Source organism: Diceros bicornis, chromosome 5 (assembly GCF_020826845.1).
Source record: "Diceros bicornis minor isolate mBicDic1 chromosome 5, mDicBic1.mat.cur, whole genome shotgun sequence".
NCBI classification, from domain to species: Eukaryota; Metazoa; Chordata; class Mammalia; order Perissodactyla; family Rhinocerotidae; genus Diceros; species Diceros bicornis.
In genome coordinates this window covers 132603-150028 of record NC_080744.1, presented here as the reverse complement: position 1 = coordinate 150028, position 17426 = coordinate 132603, and the positions used below count along the sequence as shown (strand labels likewise).

Below are 17426 nucleotides of genomic sequence, written 5' to 3'. Positions count from 1 at the left end.
GGTTCGGTCCCTGGCTGGGCGGGCTTGCACTTCCTCCCCACTCGGGTCCCGCCCTCTTCGTGTATCTTCCTGAGAATGTTAAAAAAAGAAAGAGAACATATTGGTCTTACTGCAAACCGTCCGTGGTGTCTGTTGTTCCGTCTTTTTCACTTCTCACGGGACTGGGTCCTCCCCGCTTCCCTGCTGTCTGGTGAGCTGCCCCGCATTCTGTGAATTCCGCGCAGACCCCGCAAGTTCCCGCGCGCACCCAGCCCTCTGCTCAGCTAAACGCAGCCCCGCGGAGGTCCGCCGGCTCCCAGCCCCGGACCCCCACCCCGAGAGAGCCGGGGGGCGCCCCGCGGGGACTGACACCTCCCGCCTCCGGGGCAGCTGGCGGGCGCCCCTGGGACATCCGGACGCCGCCCCGAGCGCGGCCCCGGGAGGAGACGAAGGCGGAGGTGGAGGCGACCCCTGGGCGCGGGCGCGGTGGGCGCGGGTCGGCGGAGGAGCGTGGAGCGACGGCCGGATGCTGCAGTCCAGCGGCCTCTCCGGGGCGGGACGGCTGGAGACCCGGCCGAGCCTGCCCTCCGCGAAGCCTGCCCTCCGCGCGCGCAGGGGGCCGGAAGGGGCTCCGGACTCGATCCCTCCCCTTTTCCCTCTGGGTCTCGGAGCGCCGCGGCTCTCAGACCCTCCTCCCCCCAGGTACAGGCCGTCTCCCTCCCGACGCCCCCACCATGGGCAATGCCTCCAATGACTCCCGGCCCGGGGACTGCGAGGCTCGGCAGTGGCTCCCCGCGGGCGAAAGCCCGGCCATCAGCTCCGCGATGTTCTCGGCCGGGGTGCTGGGCAACCTCATCGCGCTGGCGCTGCTGGCGCGCCGCTGGCGGGGGGACGCGGGCCGCGGCGCTGGCCGCGGGAACTCCGTCTCCTTGTTCCACGTACTGGTGACCGAGCTGGTGTTCACCGACCTGCTGGGGACCTGCCTCATCAGCCCCGTGGTGCTGGCTTCCTACGCGCGGAACCAGACCCTGGTGGCCCTGGCGCCCGAGAGCCGCGCGTGCACCTACTTCGCCTTCGCCATGACCTTCTTCAGCCTGGCCACGATGCTCATGCTCTTCGCCATGGCCCTGGAGCGCTACCTCTCCATCGGGCACCCCTACCTGTACCAGCGCCGCGCCACGCGCCGCGGCGGCCTGGCCGTGCTGCCCGCCGTCTACGCCGCCTCCCTGCTCCTCTGCTCCCTGCCGCTGCTGGACCGCAGGCAGTACGTCCAGTACTGCCCAGGGACGTGGTGCTTCCTCCGGCACGGGCGGACCGCGTACCTGCAGCTGTACGCCACCCTGCTGCTGCTCCTCATCGTCGCCGTGCTCGCCTGCAACCTCAGTGTCATCCTCCACCTCGTCCGCATGCACCGCCGGGCCCGGAGGAGCCGCTGCGGACCCTCCTTGGGCAGCGGCCCGGGCGGCCCCGGGCCCCGCAGGAGAGGGGAGAGGGCGTCCATGGCGGAGGAGGTGGACCACCTCATTCTCCTGGCTGTTATGACCATCACCTTCGTCGTCTGCTCCTTGCCTTTCACGGTAAGTCCCTCACGTCCGCAGCCTTCTCACACTCCGCCTTACTCCCACCCTCTCCACTGCCACACCAGCTTTTGAAACTTGTAAAAACATGTCCTAATTGGTAAAGGTCTGTAGCCTTCCCTCTGCCTCTCACCATCACCCCACTTCCTTCCTCCCCCAGCCCTGGCGTGTGCGAGTGTTTCTCACACAGTAATATAATCCCCTGGAAGGGAGCCTTGGCCTTCCACTAGGCCGGCCGAGCTCCCCACCCAAGAGTCGGAAGCCCCTGGACAGCGCCCCTGTCGCGCCGCGAACGCCTGGCTCAGGACCCGAGCAGGAGGCAGCCCCACCACCCTCGGACGGCTGTCTGTATCCCCCGACTTCCCTGAGCGGTGGTCAGCCTCCGGTTCCGTCCGCTGGTGCTATCCTCCAGGCTTTCCCTCCTGTTTCCCCCAGGGCAAAGGTGGCACCCAGCCCAGAGCGTTAAGAATGGTTCCAGGTGAGAAGGGCTCCTGCTGCAGAAGTTCAGAGTATTCATTATTTATCCTAAAAGTTCTACCAACACCTAGTTTACAGGTTTCTCAGTTTACATACTGAGTGTGTAACTCTTTGTGCCCTGAAAATTCATGATAGAGGAAAAGATGGTTGCTTGGAGGAACCCCTTGCTAAGCTTTTGAGATCCCTCTAGAGGAGGCATGTGCATCTTCTTGATGTCACCGTCGGGTATGTACAGGTGCCCTTCAGCTTATAGCTGTGCACGATGTAAGCACAAACCGCGCGCAGAAGTGGCTGGTCCATCTTCAGACCCTGCGGTGACCCAGCAGGCCAGAGGCTGCCTGGGGAGCTGAAGCACAGGAGCCTAGGTTCTGAGACGGGCTGGCCTGGTTTGGGCAACCTCAGCGTTAGTTCTGTGGTGCTGCCTAAGGTGTAACACAGCTGGCAGAGCCTGGGGTGTGTCTGAGAGTGGGCCGGCCTCTTACGGAGAAGCGGGAGATAGGAATTTTGGTAGCTTCACTTCTTAATCTTCAAGAGAACAAGACTGGCCCTGCAGGGAGTAGGAGATCAACCATGGCTCCCACCTGCCACAGTTTGGGAGAAAAGAGAGGGACAGTGCCTGCCATCAGGGCCTGATCTGTAAAAGCTGAAGAAGTAACTTTATCCTACTTCCCACCTCTGTCACTGCTTTTGATTATCTTCATACGCTCACCCTCGGGTGGGACAGGACGTGGGGTCCTAAAAGCCTGGATATGACCTCCCCCCAGATTGACTCCCTTTCCTCGCTGTGTTTTTTGCTCCCTGGTCCCCACTGCCCTCACTCTTCTACCCCGTCCTCTGTCAGGGTGCAGGCTAGTCTGAATCAGTAAGTTACACTTTGGGGGGAATGAGATGGAGGATGTAGAAGGTACCCTGTGAACTAGGGCCGTGAGAGGCTGTGTGTCCCGTTACACCCTGAGCCGGGGGATTTGTGCGGCAGGAATGCTGTGATGCGAAAACCAACGTGGCTTCTCTGCAGTTGTTTTGTTCTATTGGTAGAACCTTTCAATTATTTTAGGAGCTAAATCAAATTTTGGAGGTTGGGGCTACAATGCAGAATGTGTATCTATGAGAGAAAGCATTTCAGGTTCCACTAAATCACTTAGAATTCAACTCGGGAGACAGAAGCCATTTCTGATTTGGGGAGTACTTGCCTTGAACTGGTGGGGATTAGTGTGTCAGTCATGGGGTTTTATCCATCATCTGTGAGTGTATACATAAGAATCTCCCCCACCGCTGCTACTGAAATCGCCTGGGAATGGGCCCGGAGGTAACCACCACTTGTGAGAAGGGTTGTTATTCACTTTCCTAAGCCCTTTAGAGGAGGAGAACAGGAGGAAGAAGATCTCTCCTTCCATCGTGACTGACCCACTGGACAAACTGTATTTTTAAAATAAAGGCAGTGATTTTCAACAGGTTCCCGAGTTTTCAAGTAAATTTGCCTTTCATCTTGAATTCCATCAATGCCGCACACTGATTTTCAATCAGCCATCTCCCTCTCTCTCTCTCTCTCTCTGTCTCCTCTTGATTTAATATCAAGCCCAGGGCAGCTCCAGAGTTGCCAAATGCAAGAGCTAGGAGTCTGCTTAGATGGACTGGGAGAGTAGGTTTGCTTTGAAGCTGTGTTTTTATTTAGGTGCCTGTTTATGGCCTGGGGGGCCAGAGGAAGATCATGAGGGGCTTTAGCTCCCCCAAGCCACTGCTTGGCATTGACGCCATCAGCACATGTTTTCCGGCTTTGCTTCTGCAGATATGCGTGGCAAAGATTCCGAGCAGGGGAAAAGCCTAGAGTGAAGGTAATCAGAAACTCACCAAGCCCACTTCTTGCCTTGGGGCTGACATGACCCACTTTCCAGATGGCATAGATAATCCACTAGGCACAAAACAGATACTGGAACCTACCTTAAATGGGAAGTGTCAAGTTACCTCCTAAGAAGGAAATTTACACTGACCAAATTTATTTTGTCAACAGATTCTTGGCACTTCTTAGGATCTTTCATTTCCGTGGCACTGTAAACCTTATGAAATGCTGTACTAACCCAATTTAAGTTATTTCTTGGAGGGCTTATCTGATGTTTCAAAACTCATGGCTACTGTTTGGGGCATACATTCTGCTATTTCAAAATGCTTGCTCTGTACCCCAGGGGGCACTTTCCCCCCATGTTCTTTTAGTTTACTTCACACTAAAACTGTAGTCAGAAATGGCCCACACCAATCTCCCACTGGAGGCAGGAATCATTTCCACATGTCCTAACCGGGGGCACCGTTAGATTGCCTTCAGAAATTCTCCTGTTCCTCTAACAGAGCACACGCAGCCCAACAGAAATACAGCATGAGCCACATATGGAATCTTAAATTTTCTAGTAGCCACATAACAAAAAGTAAAAAGAAACAGATGAAATTGATTTTAATCAGTTTCAATCTTAACCAGTATAATTTATTTTAATCAATATAATTTACTTAACTCAGTATATCCAAAATAATATCAATTTCAAAATGTAATCAATGTAAAATAATTATTAACCAGCTATTCGAACTAATTTTCTTCCTTATGTCCCATAAGATACTGGCAATTTACCCTATCTCTGCCTGTTCCTTCCTCAGGATAACAGAGCTGCTTTCTATGTCCCTCAAAAGTGGGCCATGGCACGGGGCCAGTAAGGAGGAGGGTCCACCGCTGTGTACCCAGTGGAACACCAGGACTTCAGGAGTGTGGGCAGGAAGGGGGTGGGGATTTAGGAAACCTGGAACTACTAATGTCAGCCATCATCCCGAGGTGTGGGTAGGTTAGAATTACTGCTTCCTCCAACAATGCCAGTCTAGGACTTCCAAAGTTTAGAAGTGAAACTACCAAAATGCCGAATGCCCGGGGCCCTGTAATGAAGTCAATAGCTAACATTTTTGAGTGCTAATTTTTACACACACTAACTCATTATCTTCACAACAACCTATAAACCTATAACAACCTATAGGTATTATTATTATTCCCATTTTACAGATGAGGCGAATAACTTACCCTGGGTCCCACAGCTAGTGAGTGTTGGAGCCAGAATTCAAAGCCAGGCAGTTTACGCACCGAGGCTGTGCTCTTAACCACAATACTCTCGGGAGAGAAAGTGCTCATTTCAGGGCTAACGTATGAGAAGATTAATCCAAGATCTCATAAGAGAATTGTGACAATGTTAAAAATATCTGGACCACTTTCCCTCTTAATTCCAACTTGTTAGCTTTAAAAATAAAATGGCAAAGACCTCTGTCTCCCTGTAAGATCAAGGGACTGAGCTGGGGCCAAGTGTGTGTTCCTTTTTTCTTCTCCACAGACTCTATGAATTAAAAGGCTGAGACCAATATTTTAGGAGCTTGCTAATGTAAATGCTGGTCTAAATTAAGAAATAGTCAGATTACCACTCAGATAAAATCTTCCGTTGGTACACATAAACCATTTCTTAAGTGATAATAAAAAGCATGTGGTGTTTAGGAAATGACATTATTTTGGCTGTCCAATATGAAATCTGCCTGGGACCCACAATGTATTCCAAACTGTTTATGCACTAAAGGGTGATTGTATAAATTAATAAATTCCTCCTTATGTTAATCAGTGTTGTCATTTCACAGAGACAAATAGAAAGTTTCTTCCTGAAATGGGACAGAACATAGGAAATATATCAGACCTCCATCCTTGCCTCAGATACTATTTGTGTCTTAATTTCCAACCTATACCAAGCCACGTTCTCACTCTTTACTAATAATTGTGGATAGCTTCTGGTCATTTTTAACTGTTTTCCACATGCCATTAGGATAAAGTGCTAATGGTTCTAAAATTTCAAGAATGAACCATTGACTCATTCTAAAAATATCTTCATCTTTAGAAATTCTTTAGAGCTATAATTTCTAGAAAATCTGATTAGTACAAATCTGACCTTTACAATACAGAACAAACTCAAGTAAACAGTCCTGTTCACTCTTGGTAATCTATGTAAAATGTAACATTATTGGGGGCTGTAAAACTGATATGAAACTGGTCAATTACATACATGCATGATATCACAACTCTTGTAGGGATGAAACAGAAATCCAGAAATCGCTATGCATAGCCACGATGAACTTTGCCTGGCAATATTTGAAGTTAAAATCCGTGAGCTACTGGAAGATCCTTCATCATTCCTGCATCGTTGATGATGTGTTTGGGGATTGTTGAAAAGGTTTCGATACACATGACCTTTAAGAGAAAGTTCCCCTGTATGAGTGTTTTCACTTGACACCTTTAACTTTGCCTTTTGACATTATGAAATGGTGATTGTGAATAAAGACACAATTACACTGAGTTCTTAAAATTTAGACAGCAAGAAGCATAGTCCTTTTCCCACAAGAGACGTTGTGCGTTATGTCTACAGCCCTGGCCAGGCTGATATTCCCTGGTGTTTCAGATGAATAAGGCTGGGTCCTCAGCTTAAAGAACAGCTTTGGGGGATGGTATATTTCTTTTCTGGCCTGTCAAGAGCCCATCACAGGGGCGGGCCCCGTGGCATAGCGGTTAAGTGCGCACGCTCCGCTGCTGGCGGCCCGGGGTTCGCATCCCCGGTGCGCACCGATGCACCGCTTGTCAGGCCATGCTGTGGCGGCATCGCGCATAAAGTAAAGGAAGATGGGCACGAATGTTAGCCCAGGGCCACTCTGCCTCAGCAAAAAGAGGAGAATTGGCATGGATGTTAGCTCAGGGCTGATCTTCCTCACAAAAAACAAAAAGAGCCCATCACAGTATTGAGTTAAAAAAAAAAAAAAGACTAGAAATGGTGGGTGACTGATCTCTGGAGACAGTGTGTCAGGAAGGCAATCAACAAGTCTCTTTCTGCCCAAAGGCCCGGGGCCCAGCTTATCTGCAGCTTGGTCTGCCAGGTTTCCGTGGTTCTCCTGTCTTCCGTTTTGAAGTTTCCGACCACCACTCCTATCCTTATCTTGATCTCAGGTCGGTTGTGCGGCAACTTATATCACCAAGGTGTACCAAGCTTCATTTTTCTCAGCATATTTTGCTGCCTAAAATTGCCTCCCTCTAACAGAAAAATAGATTTGAGAATTCTGCAGTTGGGACATACATGTGGTGGGAGGGGCCGGGGACAGGGCAAGTGCATTCCAGGAAGGCCGAAACTTCCTCTCGACCAGGGTCCCTAACCTGTGCCCGTAGATGGTGCATGGATCACTGTGAAGTCATTTGCATAATGTTGTATTTATCTGAGTTCTGGGTAGATGGGTCACTGTGTCTGTCATTTTCCTGAAGGGTTAAGAGCCACCACCCTGGAGTATAGAGCTGGAGCTCTAAAGCCAGCATTAGCGCTCTGTTGTGTCCAGTTCTGGGGTCACCTGAAGCACAAGGCAGGGGACACTCTCCAGTCCTGGAGCCATATCCATGCCCCAGTCTTTCCTTCTGGAGGGAAGTTGGCTCCTGTTCCTTCTACCACAAAGCACCTGTGATTTGGGGAAATAAGATTCCTTAAAACATCACATACCTGGAAAATAATCTCCCCACAAAAGTGTTTTTAAAGAATGGGTTATGCAAAGCCTATAGCCAGGACACCCGAATGTCTTTCACAAGGCAGATAAACCTGTAACAACCTATGCCTGCGATTTAGCTGTGGAAAGTGTGGAGAAAGCAAGGTCCCAGGACAGCCATGTAGCTACTTAGATATAGTCGTGGTTTTTAAATCTATAAACAGGAACAGTGATACCCACAAGCCTTTGTGGCGCCTTTGAAAATAAGTCTCCTACAGACCCATAATTCGGTCCGTGAGTGGTGCATTTCCCGTGCGACTTGACATCACAGGCTTTTTACACAGCTGGCAGCAGCTGTGCGGCGGCTACTAGGAGACTTAGATCTCACTGCTGTGTGGTCCACAGCTTCCCTGCTTACAGAGTGAGATTTGGGGCAAGGTAAGGAGCTTCTAAGCCTTGGTTTCTGCCTTACTAGCCTGGGGTAATAACACTGTGCAGGTTCGTGCAAGGGTTGAACAGAACAAGACACATTGCTCAGCACCCTGCGTGCACACATAGGTCTTCAGTAAATGCTAGCTGCTATCTCCATAGGCTTCAATTTCCAAAGCAAAGTCCGTTCCAGGAACTGAATTCCTGAAGCTCAAAGCATGTGCTCGACTGGCTAGGCCTAAGGGTGTCTTTGTTTTTAAGTGTGACAAAGGAATCATTTTTGACTATTCAGGTGTTGGGTAAGGTTCTACAGCAGTGGCTCTCAACCGTGGCTGCACAGTACAATCCCCTGGGGAGATTTTAGACACCGCCCCCACTCCCCACCCACATTACAGCCCAGATTGATTAATCAGCATCTCTGAGGGAGAGAGCAAGCCACCTGTGTTTTTAACGCTCCTTATGTGATTTCAACGAGCAGCCAGATCAAGTTCTCATTGCTCTAAAATTCTGAACTCACTAGGTGGTTGTATTTAGGGTAGGAAAGTAGCTGAAACAAACGGTACCCAGCCGGTGCCACAATGACATTTTCCACGGGAGGCTGCGGGGATTCTATAGAAGATAAATCTAAAAAATACTGATTTTCATCTGTGCCGCTTTATAGGTATCACGACAAGCTCTGTATTCTTGTGGGGTTTTGTTTGTTTGTTTGTTTGTTTTTGTGAGGAAGACCAGCCCTGAGCTAACATGCCAATCCTCCTTTTTGCTGAGGAAGACTGGCCCTGGGCTAACATCGGTGCCCATCTTCCTCTACTTTATATGGGACGCCGCCACAGCATGGCTTAACAAGCGGTGCGTCGGTGCGCGCCTGGGCTCCCAACTGGCTAACCCTGGGCCACCGCAGCGGAGTGCTTGCACTTAACCGCTTGCACCACCGGGCTGGCCCCCAAGCTCTGTATTCTTAGCAAAGCCCTGTAGAGAGACCCCACTCCAAGGACGAGAGTCACTTGACTTGTGGAGATTAGCACTTGACACTTTTCTCATGGCAAGTTTATTGGTAGTTACGCAAAAACATATGTAAATTTTACCAGCCTCTGAAGCTGAATTGCAGAATATCTTTGAAACATTATTAATTAATTGATTTATATCCGTTGTGTCAGCCTTTAGTTGAAATACAGGATTGGCTGGAGGGAGAAGGGAATGTGGAGTTATTGTTTAGTGAGTACAGAGTTTCAGTTTGGGAAGATGAAAAAAGTTCTGGAGATGGATGGTGGTGATGGTTGCTATTCTGTGTTTTTTTTTTTTTTTTCCGTGATGAAGATTGTCCCTGAGCTAACATCTGTTGCCAGTCTTCCTCTTTTTGCTTGAGAAAGATGGTCCCTGAGCTAGCATCCGTGCCAGTCTTCCTCTGTTTCGTATGTGGGAAGCCACCACAGCGTGGCTTGATGTAGGTCCACGTCCAGGATCCAAACCTGTGAACCCCAGGCCACTGAAGTGGAGTGTTCCACTACACCACTGGGTTGGCCCCCTATTCTGTGTTCTTTTATGTGATGGTGAGTCAGGTGTGGCCACAAGAGGAGCACAGAAGAGACTTAGGAAAACAACGTTTATTTTATGCACAGGTCCTAGAAACAGCAGGCACTGCACAACACACAGGGCCAGGTCGGAGAGTCCTGCTGTAGGGCAGGAGGGAGGGGAGAGCCTGGGCCCTGCCTTTATTGGAGTTTCTGAGGGAAAGACAAAGTAGGTGGAGTGGACATGTGAGGAATGGCTGCAGGCTCTAAGCTATGGGAGTGCCTAGTTGCCTGGCACCAGGTCCTGGGATGATGGAGGCAGAGGACTATTCCCTCCTGGAGTGCAGGGCAGATAGAGGAGCTCTGCACTGGTTAGTTGGCATATCAAACAGCTGCTCCTGGGTGAGCCCTTGGGCGTCTCTAGAAATTGGCCAGCCCAGGGAGGGGCAGTCTGTCCCCAGCCAGAAAGGTTTTAACACGTCAAAACATCATAATGTACAGAAAATATAAAAAATACGGTTACACAACAATGTGCATGTACTTAATACCACTGATTGTACCCTTGAGAATGGTTAAAATGGTAAATTTTATGCTATGTATATTTTATAATTAAGAAAAAAAACAAACCCAGGATCCACAAGATCAAAAACGGTGAACTCGAGGCCAAAGACAAGAACCAAAGGAAAAAATGGGAAGATAGAAGACAAAACTTATATCAAGAACTTCGAGAGTCACTAAAGTGTGTCTCTTTTCCAAGGGTAAAAGAAGAAATTGTCTTCCACAAAATAGTGGCCACCTCCTGAAATGCAGTTTTAAGCATTTCTAAAACTTTCCCAGCATAATGGATGAAGAGGAAAGGAAACAAATAGTACAGAATTGCTTCATTCTCTAAAACTATTTTTCACTTCTCATTGCTGTGTCACAGTCTAAATGGGTCAGGAACTGTGCTGTGGGTTATTCTGCACTGAAAACCTGACTCATCTTCGTGAGTGAAGCTGTGACGCCAGAACGCTGAGCCCTGGGTTCACTGCCTATTTTGGCTGGCCAATGCAGTGTTGATTCTTCGGTGAAACTAGATCATAAACTCGGCTACAAACTTTTTCTACAACAGAGAGCTCAGTTACGTGTATGTGTGTCTAATGTAACTAATATATTTTAATCTATCAGACTTATGTACACTAGTATCCTGAATTTCTAAACTTAAAAATCACTCCTTAAATACACTGTGTAAGTACTGTATATTTCTCATCCGAAACAGTTCAGCTGACAAGAAAATTATTGCTCTATCGCACATCCCTACTTAACTCTTCTTCCCGTAATCAAGGAAACCCTGATTTCTTCTTTTCTTCTTTTGCCTTACTCGTCTGCCAAGTCTTTTCTCCATTCCCTGTGCCAAGATTCTCTGGCATAAACACCTGTGGCGGCCAAACTTTCCTACCATTGTTGTAACATAAGCAGCCTGAAGATGACGACTTTTCTCCCTCCCTAGCTGTGATTTGCTTTGTACATTCAGTTGCCAGATGCATGCAGAGTGAGTCCCAGGGACAGGAAATAACCCTTCCTTCTTCTGGCGAAGGCAGTGGATAGAGGGAGTGGCTCACCGGCTCTCGGGCCGCCACGGGTGAGGAAGTCCGGGGAGCACAGAAGAACGGATTTTAAATGACTGGGTGTGATTGACACTTGTTTTCCTCTTTTCTGTAAACTGTGTGGAAGTGTTTGATCTTTATTGAGCATATAGTATTCCCTTCCTTTCAATCTAACCAAAAAGTTGTGTTGCTCCGTAAATATCTAAGGACTCAGATGAGAGCTGGTATTCCAGTGACAACATTGGTCACTGTGTAGACACTTCAGCTTTCCAGTGTTTAGGACATTGTTCTGAAGACCTTTGCTCTAATCTGGGCGACCCAGATGTAGCCCATGGTGAGCACTGCACTGGTGCGGAGGGAGTCGGAATTTGTGTCCTGACTCGGGCACTAACCAGCCCTGGGAACCTGGCAAGTCACCGCCCTTCTCTGCACCGAGGTGTCCTCGGTGGTAAAGTGGAGATAGGAACAATAACATTGTGGATCTCTTACCAAGTGAGCACTGTTCTAGGTGCTTGCACATATCACTTCCTCTCATCCTCCCAACAACCACTGAGGTAGGTATTGTTGTTATTATCGCCCATTTTAAAGATGTAGAAACCGAGGCACTAAGAGGTTGCTTTTATTACCTGTGGTCCCAAAGCTGTACACACGGCCAGGATTCAGACTCAGGCAGTGCAACAGCCAGAGCCCGTGTTCCCACCAATGACCTTCTGTTGTGTACCCTCTCTCGCTGAATTGTCACAACTAAATCAGATTAAGTATTTGGAAGTACAGGGAACATGTTATTATTAAATTTACTAATGTTCACTTCCTCATCTGTCAAAAGGACACTGTAGGGGCCGGCCCACTGGCTTAGCGGTTAAGTGCGCGCGCTCCGCTACTGGCGGCCCGGGTTCGGATCCAGGGCGTGCACCAACGCACCGTTTATCCGGCCATGCTGAGGCCGCATCCCACGTACAGCAGCTAGAAGGATGTGCAGCTATGACGTACAACTATCTACTGGGGCTTTGGGGAGAAAAAAGGAAAACAAAAAACAAAAAAAGGAGGACTGGCAATAGGTGTTAGCTCAGGGCTGGTCTTCCTCAGCAAAAAAGAGGAGGATTGGCATGGATGTTGGCTCAGGGCTGATCTTCCTCACAAAAAAAACAAAAAAACGGAGACTATACTTCTGTTTCAGAGCAGAAATAAAGTGTGTTTAGTCCCCAGTACAATTCATGACACATATATCAGATTATTGGTAAGTGGGAGCTACTAATATTATCATTATTATTGTTATTATTAAAAGAATTCTTCGTGCCAAGAATAGTGCACTCATTTCCCTCCATTCCCAATGACAAGACCAGGACATTGCACCTGGTATTAATGTTAGGTGTAATCACAGAAAACATGATTTCCTTCATTATGATTCAGACGTGGGAGAAGACTGAGATTTTTGCTACCCGCCTTTCACCACCACTAGCACACAAAAACATGGTTTGCTTTTGTCTTAGGAAACTGCACAGTCTAAGCCTGTCCGCTACAATGTAAAATTAACATCTTTTTTCCCTTTTGCTTTTTACAGATTTTCGCGTATATGGATGAAACCTTTTCCCGAAGAGAAAAGTGGGACCTCCAAGCTCTTAGGTTTTTAGCAATTAATTCAATTATCGACCCTTGGGTCTTTGCCATCCTTAGGCCTCCTGTGCTGAGACTAATGCGTTCAGTCCTCTGTTGTCGGGTGTCGTTGAGAACACAAGAGGCAGCGCGGACTTCCTGCTCCACAGAGTCTTAATGCCAGTAAGCAGCCCGACCTTTGTGGACAGTGGTGAAGAGTGCTTAGCTAGCCAGCGTCTGGAAGATCATTTTGAAATGGTTCCCTGGAGAAATCAAAAATGTTAGTTTATAAACAAAATGAAGCTACCCTAATAAAACAGAGTAAACAAATATTTCAACAGTGGTTTGGGCTACAGATGTGCTGACAAGTCACTTCGTGGAAGGTGTCAGCAGATCTATAAAACCTACCCTCAATGAGCATGTTATACAGCCTTTAGAGGAACAACTTTACTGCATTTACAATCCAGTTGCCTTTTGAGTTAAGCTTTCCCGTTGAAGGAGAAAGCATGTGGTTTTGTAATTTGCTTAAAACCTTAAATACTTACTGTGTTTTCTATTTTAATCTTCTATGCTACTACCATATTAAATATACAGTGTACAGTCAGATCAGATAGAGCTTCATATGTATTCTCTAGAAAGTCGACATGTGGGAGCAACCAAGCCCAGTGTCTTGTGGTTGCCTAACAAATCTTTTCTTTGGAATCCAGGTTGAAAATCACAGGCACTTAGACTGCGATGTCTGTGTCTGTGGGGTGCTGTTTCATCACTGCAGTATGACTCTGAGAAGAGTGGGCTCAGTTGGTTAACGTCAGCTTTTTCACTAACTCCCAGAAGCTATGTATCAGTGCCAGGTTTTTTATTTTATAATGTGCATTGTGCTAATAGTAATCAAGAATACTTTAGCAATTTTCCTCTCAATAAGAAATAACAGAATATTAAGAGTTAATTCTGATTAATACTCTTCATTCTGTTTCTGGGGGAGGATATATGTGGCTACGTCTAAAGCCAAATAATAGGATTAAAAACTGAAAAATCTGGTCAGTTCTTCAGATACATTAGAATTCTTTTAATGCTGGAGTTGAGTTCATCACTCACATCTGCCTTATAGGATGACTGTGTTGTAGCGAAATTCGAATGTCTATATTTTAACTGGGGAAATGATTTGACTCCTACTATATAGGAAATCATATGAGTCATATCTTAATGTATTTCTAAATCTAAATGTTTGGCATAGTGTAAACTCAGCATCAAAATATTTCAGTGAATTTGCACTGTTTAATCATATCTTAGTTACTGTGTAAACTCACCTGAAATGTTACAAAAATAAACTATAAAACAAAAATTTGAAAATGGAATAGTGTTTGATGAATTCCCCCAAATAACGTTTTATAGTGTAGATACAGTATTTTTTTTAAGTGAGGTAAAAGTGGAAAAAATATGTTTAATTTGGCAGGTTTTAAAAGTGTGATTGTGTTGTAAATTAGAGTTTATAATATTCAATTAGTATTTGGTATTAGAGGATTATTTTCCTTACTGCATGATCTTCAAAATACTAGAACCACATTGTTATTATTATTTTTTTGCAGTAAGTGTTATTACAGAATAGCTGTTGCAAAAACCGAAAAGGGATGTTATTTTCTTTTCAAAGTCCCATTGGGTTGCTTACGTAAAACCATTTCCTATAGTAATTATCAACCTGCTGATCACTGAGAGCAAATGCAGACCAATCTAGGCCTCAGTGTACCATGACACAAACAATCTAGGTCAAATCAGCTCTTATTTTAAACAGAATAAACAAACGATTTGCTTTTTTACTAATTTAAACAAACCAGGCAAAATTTAACTTAACTAAAATCTGGACATGTAAATAAATCTTCCCTGTCCACCAAGAATTCTAAAGTTAAGAAATTGTTTTAAATAGGACGAATTAGGCTCATGGGTAATTCCTAAACATAAAATTCTGAAGTTCCTTTGATTCTGGAAGGTTGATTTCTTTTATCAATGACTTTTTTTCCCTCCAAATGAAAATGTTAACTACAATCCTTCGCTGTACCTCACAACCCCCCCAAATTCTGAAATAATACCTACGACCTTTAAAAAAAGCAAACTTGGACATAATATCACTAGTGGGAACAAAATGATTCACTCTTGGGGCCCAAAATATAAGAGTTTAAGCCATTTATTTAAGAACTGGTGGCTTTCTAGAGCTTAGTTTCCTCATGAGCTCCTGTTCCTTGCACTGTGTAAAATGACTAAATTCTGTTATTTCAGTTGCACTGATATATACATAGAAAGAACTGAAAGTAAATCGCCTACTATTAATGGCAATTTAAAGGTAACAGAAAAAATTACTTAGATTAGATACGTAAATATTTCCTTTCCAAAAAGTGCATCACATCAGACTTACCTGTTTAAGTTTAATGACTCATTTTCAAGTTAAATAAAACACACGGAACTTAGCCTGGTGTATTAGAGAACTGAGTTGTGATGAAAGGAGACCTACATTTTATTCCTTGCCTTCAAGGGTCAGTGGAATGAAAAGGGAAAAAGAAACTAGTGAGTGTTCACCTCAGAATGCTAGCCGCAACTTCAGGTGTCCAGAAATGGGTGGGCCAGAGCCCTGTGTTCTGAGCTGAATTGTTCCTGGATGGGTCACTGTGGCCCCAGGTCGTCTTTCCTAAGAGAGAGCTGGGAAATTCTGGAACTAAATTGTGGCCTTGAATCCCCAGAGGCCTGATAGGGACCTGAGTTCGCTTAGAAGCTACAGAAAGCCTCCAAAAGACTGGAATCTCAAAGTGGTTTGGACCCATGCCAACCTACAGCCAGACAGGAGCGCTAGAAACCGCACCAACCCAAGACCACCACGCTGGAGAGGCTGCAAGCCCTGAGCCTCGGGGAGGGCGCCTGCCACCTACATCACCACATTCCTCGTGTCAGTTAAGCGCTTGGCACCCCTGCCTGCTCGTGTCGAGCACTTTGACAGCATGGTAATGCAACATCAGCTCTGACTTGAACTAAGAAAAACAACATATTCAGGTTTAGAATTTGAGGACTTTGAAAGGCAGGGGAAGACAATGAGCTTGCACTTCTGCAGAATTTTATTTCTGTCACTTAGGCAAATCTGCTGGTTTTGTGAATTGAGGAAGAGCCCCTTCTTGAGCCGTTCACAGAGCGCAGTCTTGAGCTTGTAGTCCTGCTCATGCAGGCAGTGTTGAGACTCGGGCATTGGACGACTGTCTGCCTGCAGTGAACACTTAACTCCGCCGGATCTCCTCTCTGAGTGCAAGTCTATGACATACCTCCAATTACCTAACAGCATCATAATTGATTTTTTTATAATTTGCAAAGCATTTGATCACCTGAAATACACACTATGGAAATATTATTTTAGCAGTTCATAAAAGCTATGGTCTGCTTTACACATGGGACCAAGGCCATGTATTGGGCATTAATTTTTATTTCAGAAAGTTACTCTCTTTTTTTTCCTGTTAACTTTTGTGATTTTTTAAATTATTATAAGTAAATTTTCTTGAATTATTTATTTCCTACAAAATGTATGTACTATTAAAGGTCAATTTGAGTGGTTTGATTCTGTGATCCACGTGTTTCATTTTTTAAAATCTGTCAAGTCAAATATATCAGCAAGGATTCCAGCAGAAAGAGATGGCACACTCAAAGGGTAACTGAGGACTGTTGAATGAAAGGAATTTTACAGAGGGTGGGCAGGGTGAAAGGAATCGGCAAGCATGGTGCAGGATCTCTTGGAAGCTGTTACCACTCCCAGGCTGGAAGGGACACGGGAGAGCCGGAGGAGATGCTCCCCAACGGGAGCTGTGGCCTTAAGCCGGGAGCACGGCTACGGCCAAACCGCGGTGAGGGAATGAGGGACTAATTCCTGGAGGACGTCTCCTTCATCTCTCTACTCTTCTGCCTGTTCCTCCCATTGGCCAAACCCAGCTGTAATCCAGGAGCAGGGAACATGGGAGTGCCCTCCAGGAAGCCCATAGGACAGGTGGAGGGTCGATTGAGGGGCCAATGGAGAATATCCAGTATACACAGATTAAAAATATGTGTTCTCTTTTTTTAATTACATCAACACAAAAATTGAAACTGCAAAGTGGGCAGCCTCGCTTCCTGCTTTCTACTCCAAATAGATATTCTGTAGGCAGCTTGGGAAATAGGAATCTGCCCAATGTGTATGGAAAGGGGTAAAATACTATAGATTCTTTTACCAAAATATTTCTTCTAGACCCTGCTTCCCTGAGGCTCAGCATTTACATTTGCCCAACTCTGGAGGCAGTTTACGTGATTGGGGTAGAGAGAGGGGATCAGACCAAGGCATCTTTCTGTTTTCCCTGCCCACGGCCGTGCCGCATGATTGCTGTTCCCGGGTGGAACAAAGGGAGATAGCCATTTAGCACTCGTGTGGAGTGAGAAAAATCTAGAAAAACCTCACTTAAGCCGTATCCCCAAACTCCACATAAGCTGGGATAAGTCTACACAGAGTATATGTAGCAACTCTGCAATTCCGCATAATTGAAAATGCCGATAAAAATATCAGGAAGAAGCAAATTTTAACAAAGTGGAGAAAGACCGGACAAAGTACGGCTCCCAAGGCTGTCTGTCCAATCGCCCTTTCTGCTCCCACAGGATCTGTCTTCACTCTATCTGTGCTCCCCTCCATTTATCCCCTCCCGGAGCACACTTCTCCTGGCACAGGCTGTCTCTTCTCCCCCCACCACTGGGTCCTG

The 17426-nt window shown here is 46.5% G+C and overlaps 1 protein-coding gene across 1 annotated transcript; it reads left to right on the top strand.

The window, feature by feature from the left end:
* The first annotated feature begins 483 nt into the window (after positions 1-483).
* PTGER2 (prostaglandin E receptor 2) lies at positions 484-16153 on the top strand. The gene is made up of 2 exons (XM_058540554.1): positions 484-1556; positions 12644-16153. The coding sequence occupies exons 1-2, from the start codon at positions 714-716 to the stop codon at positions 12851-12853; spliced, it is 1053 nt and encodes a 350-aa protein (XP_058396537.1). The 5' UTR covers positions 484-713; the 3' UTR covers positions 12854-16153.
* Positions 16154-17426: the final 1273 nt, after the last annotated feature.

Excerpts from the sequence above, each read along its gene's own strand:
- PTGER2 (XM_058540554.1), top strand. The coding sequence starts at position 714 with ATGGGCAATGCCTCCAATGACTCCCGGCCCGGGGACTGCGAGGCTCGG. Across the intron at positions 1,557-12,643 it reads TCTGCTCCTTGCCTTTCACG|ATTTTCGCGTATATGGATGA; the intron begins GTAAGTCCCTCA and ends TGCTTTTTACAG.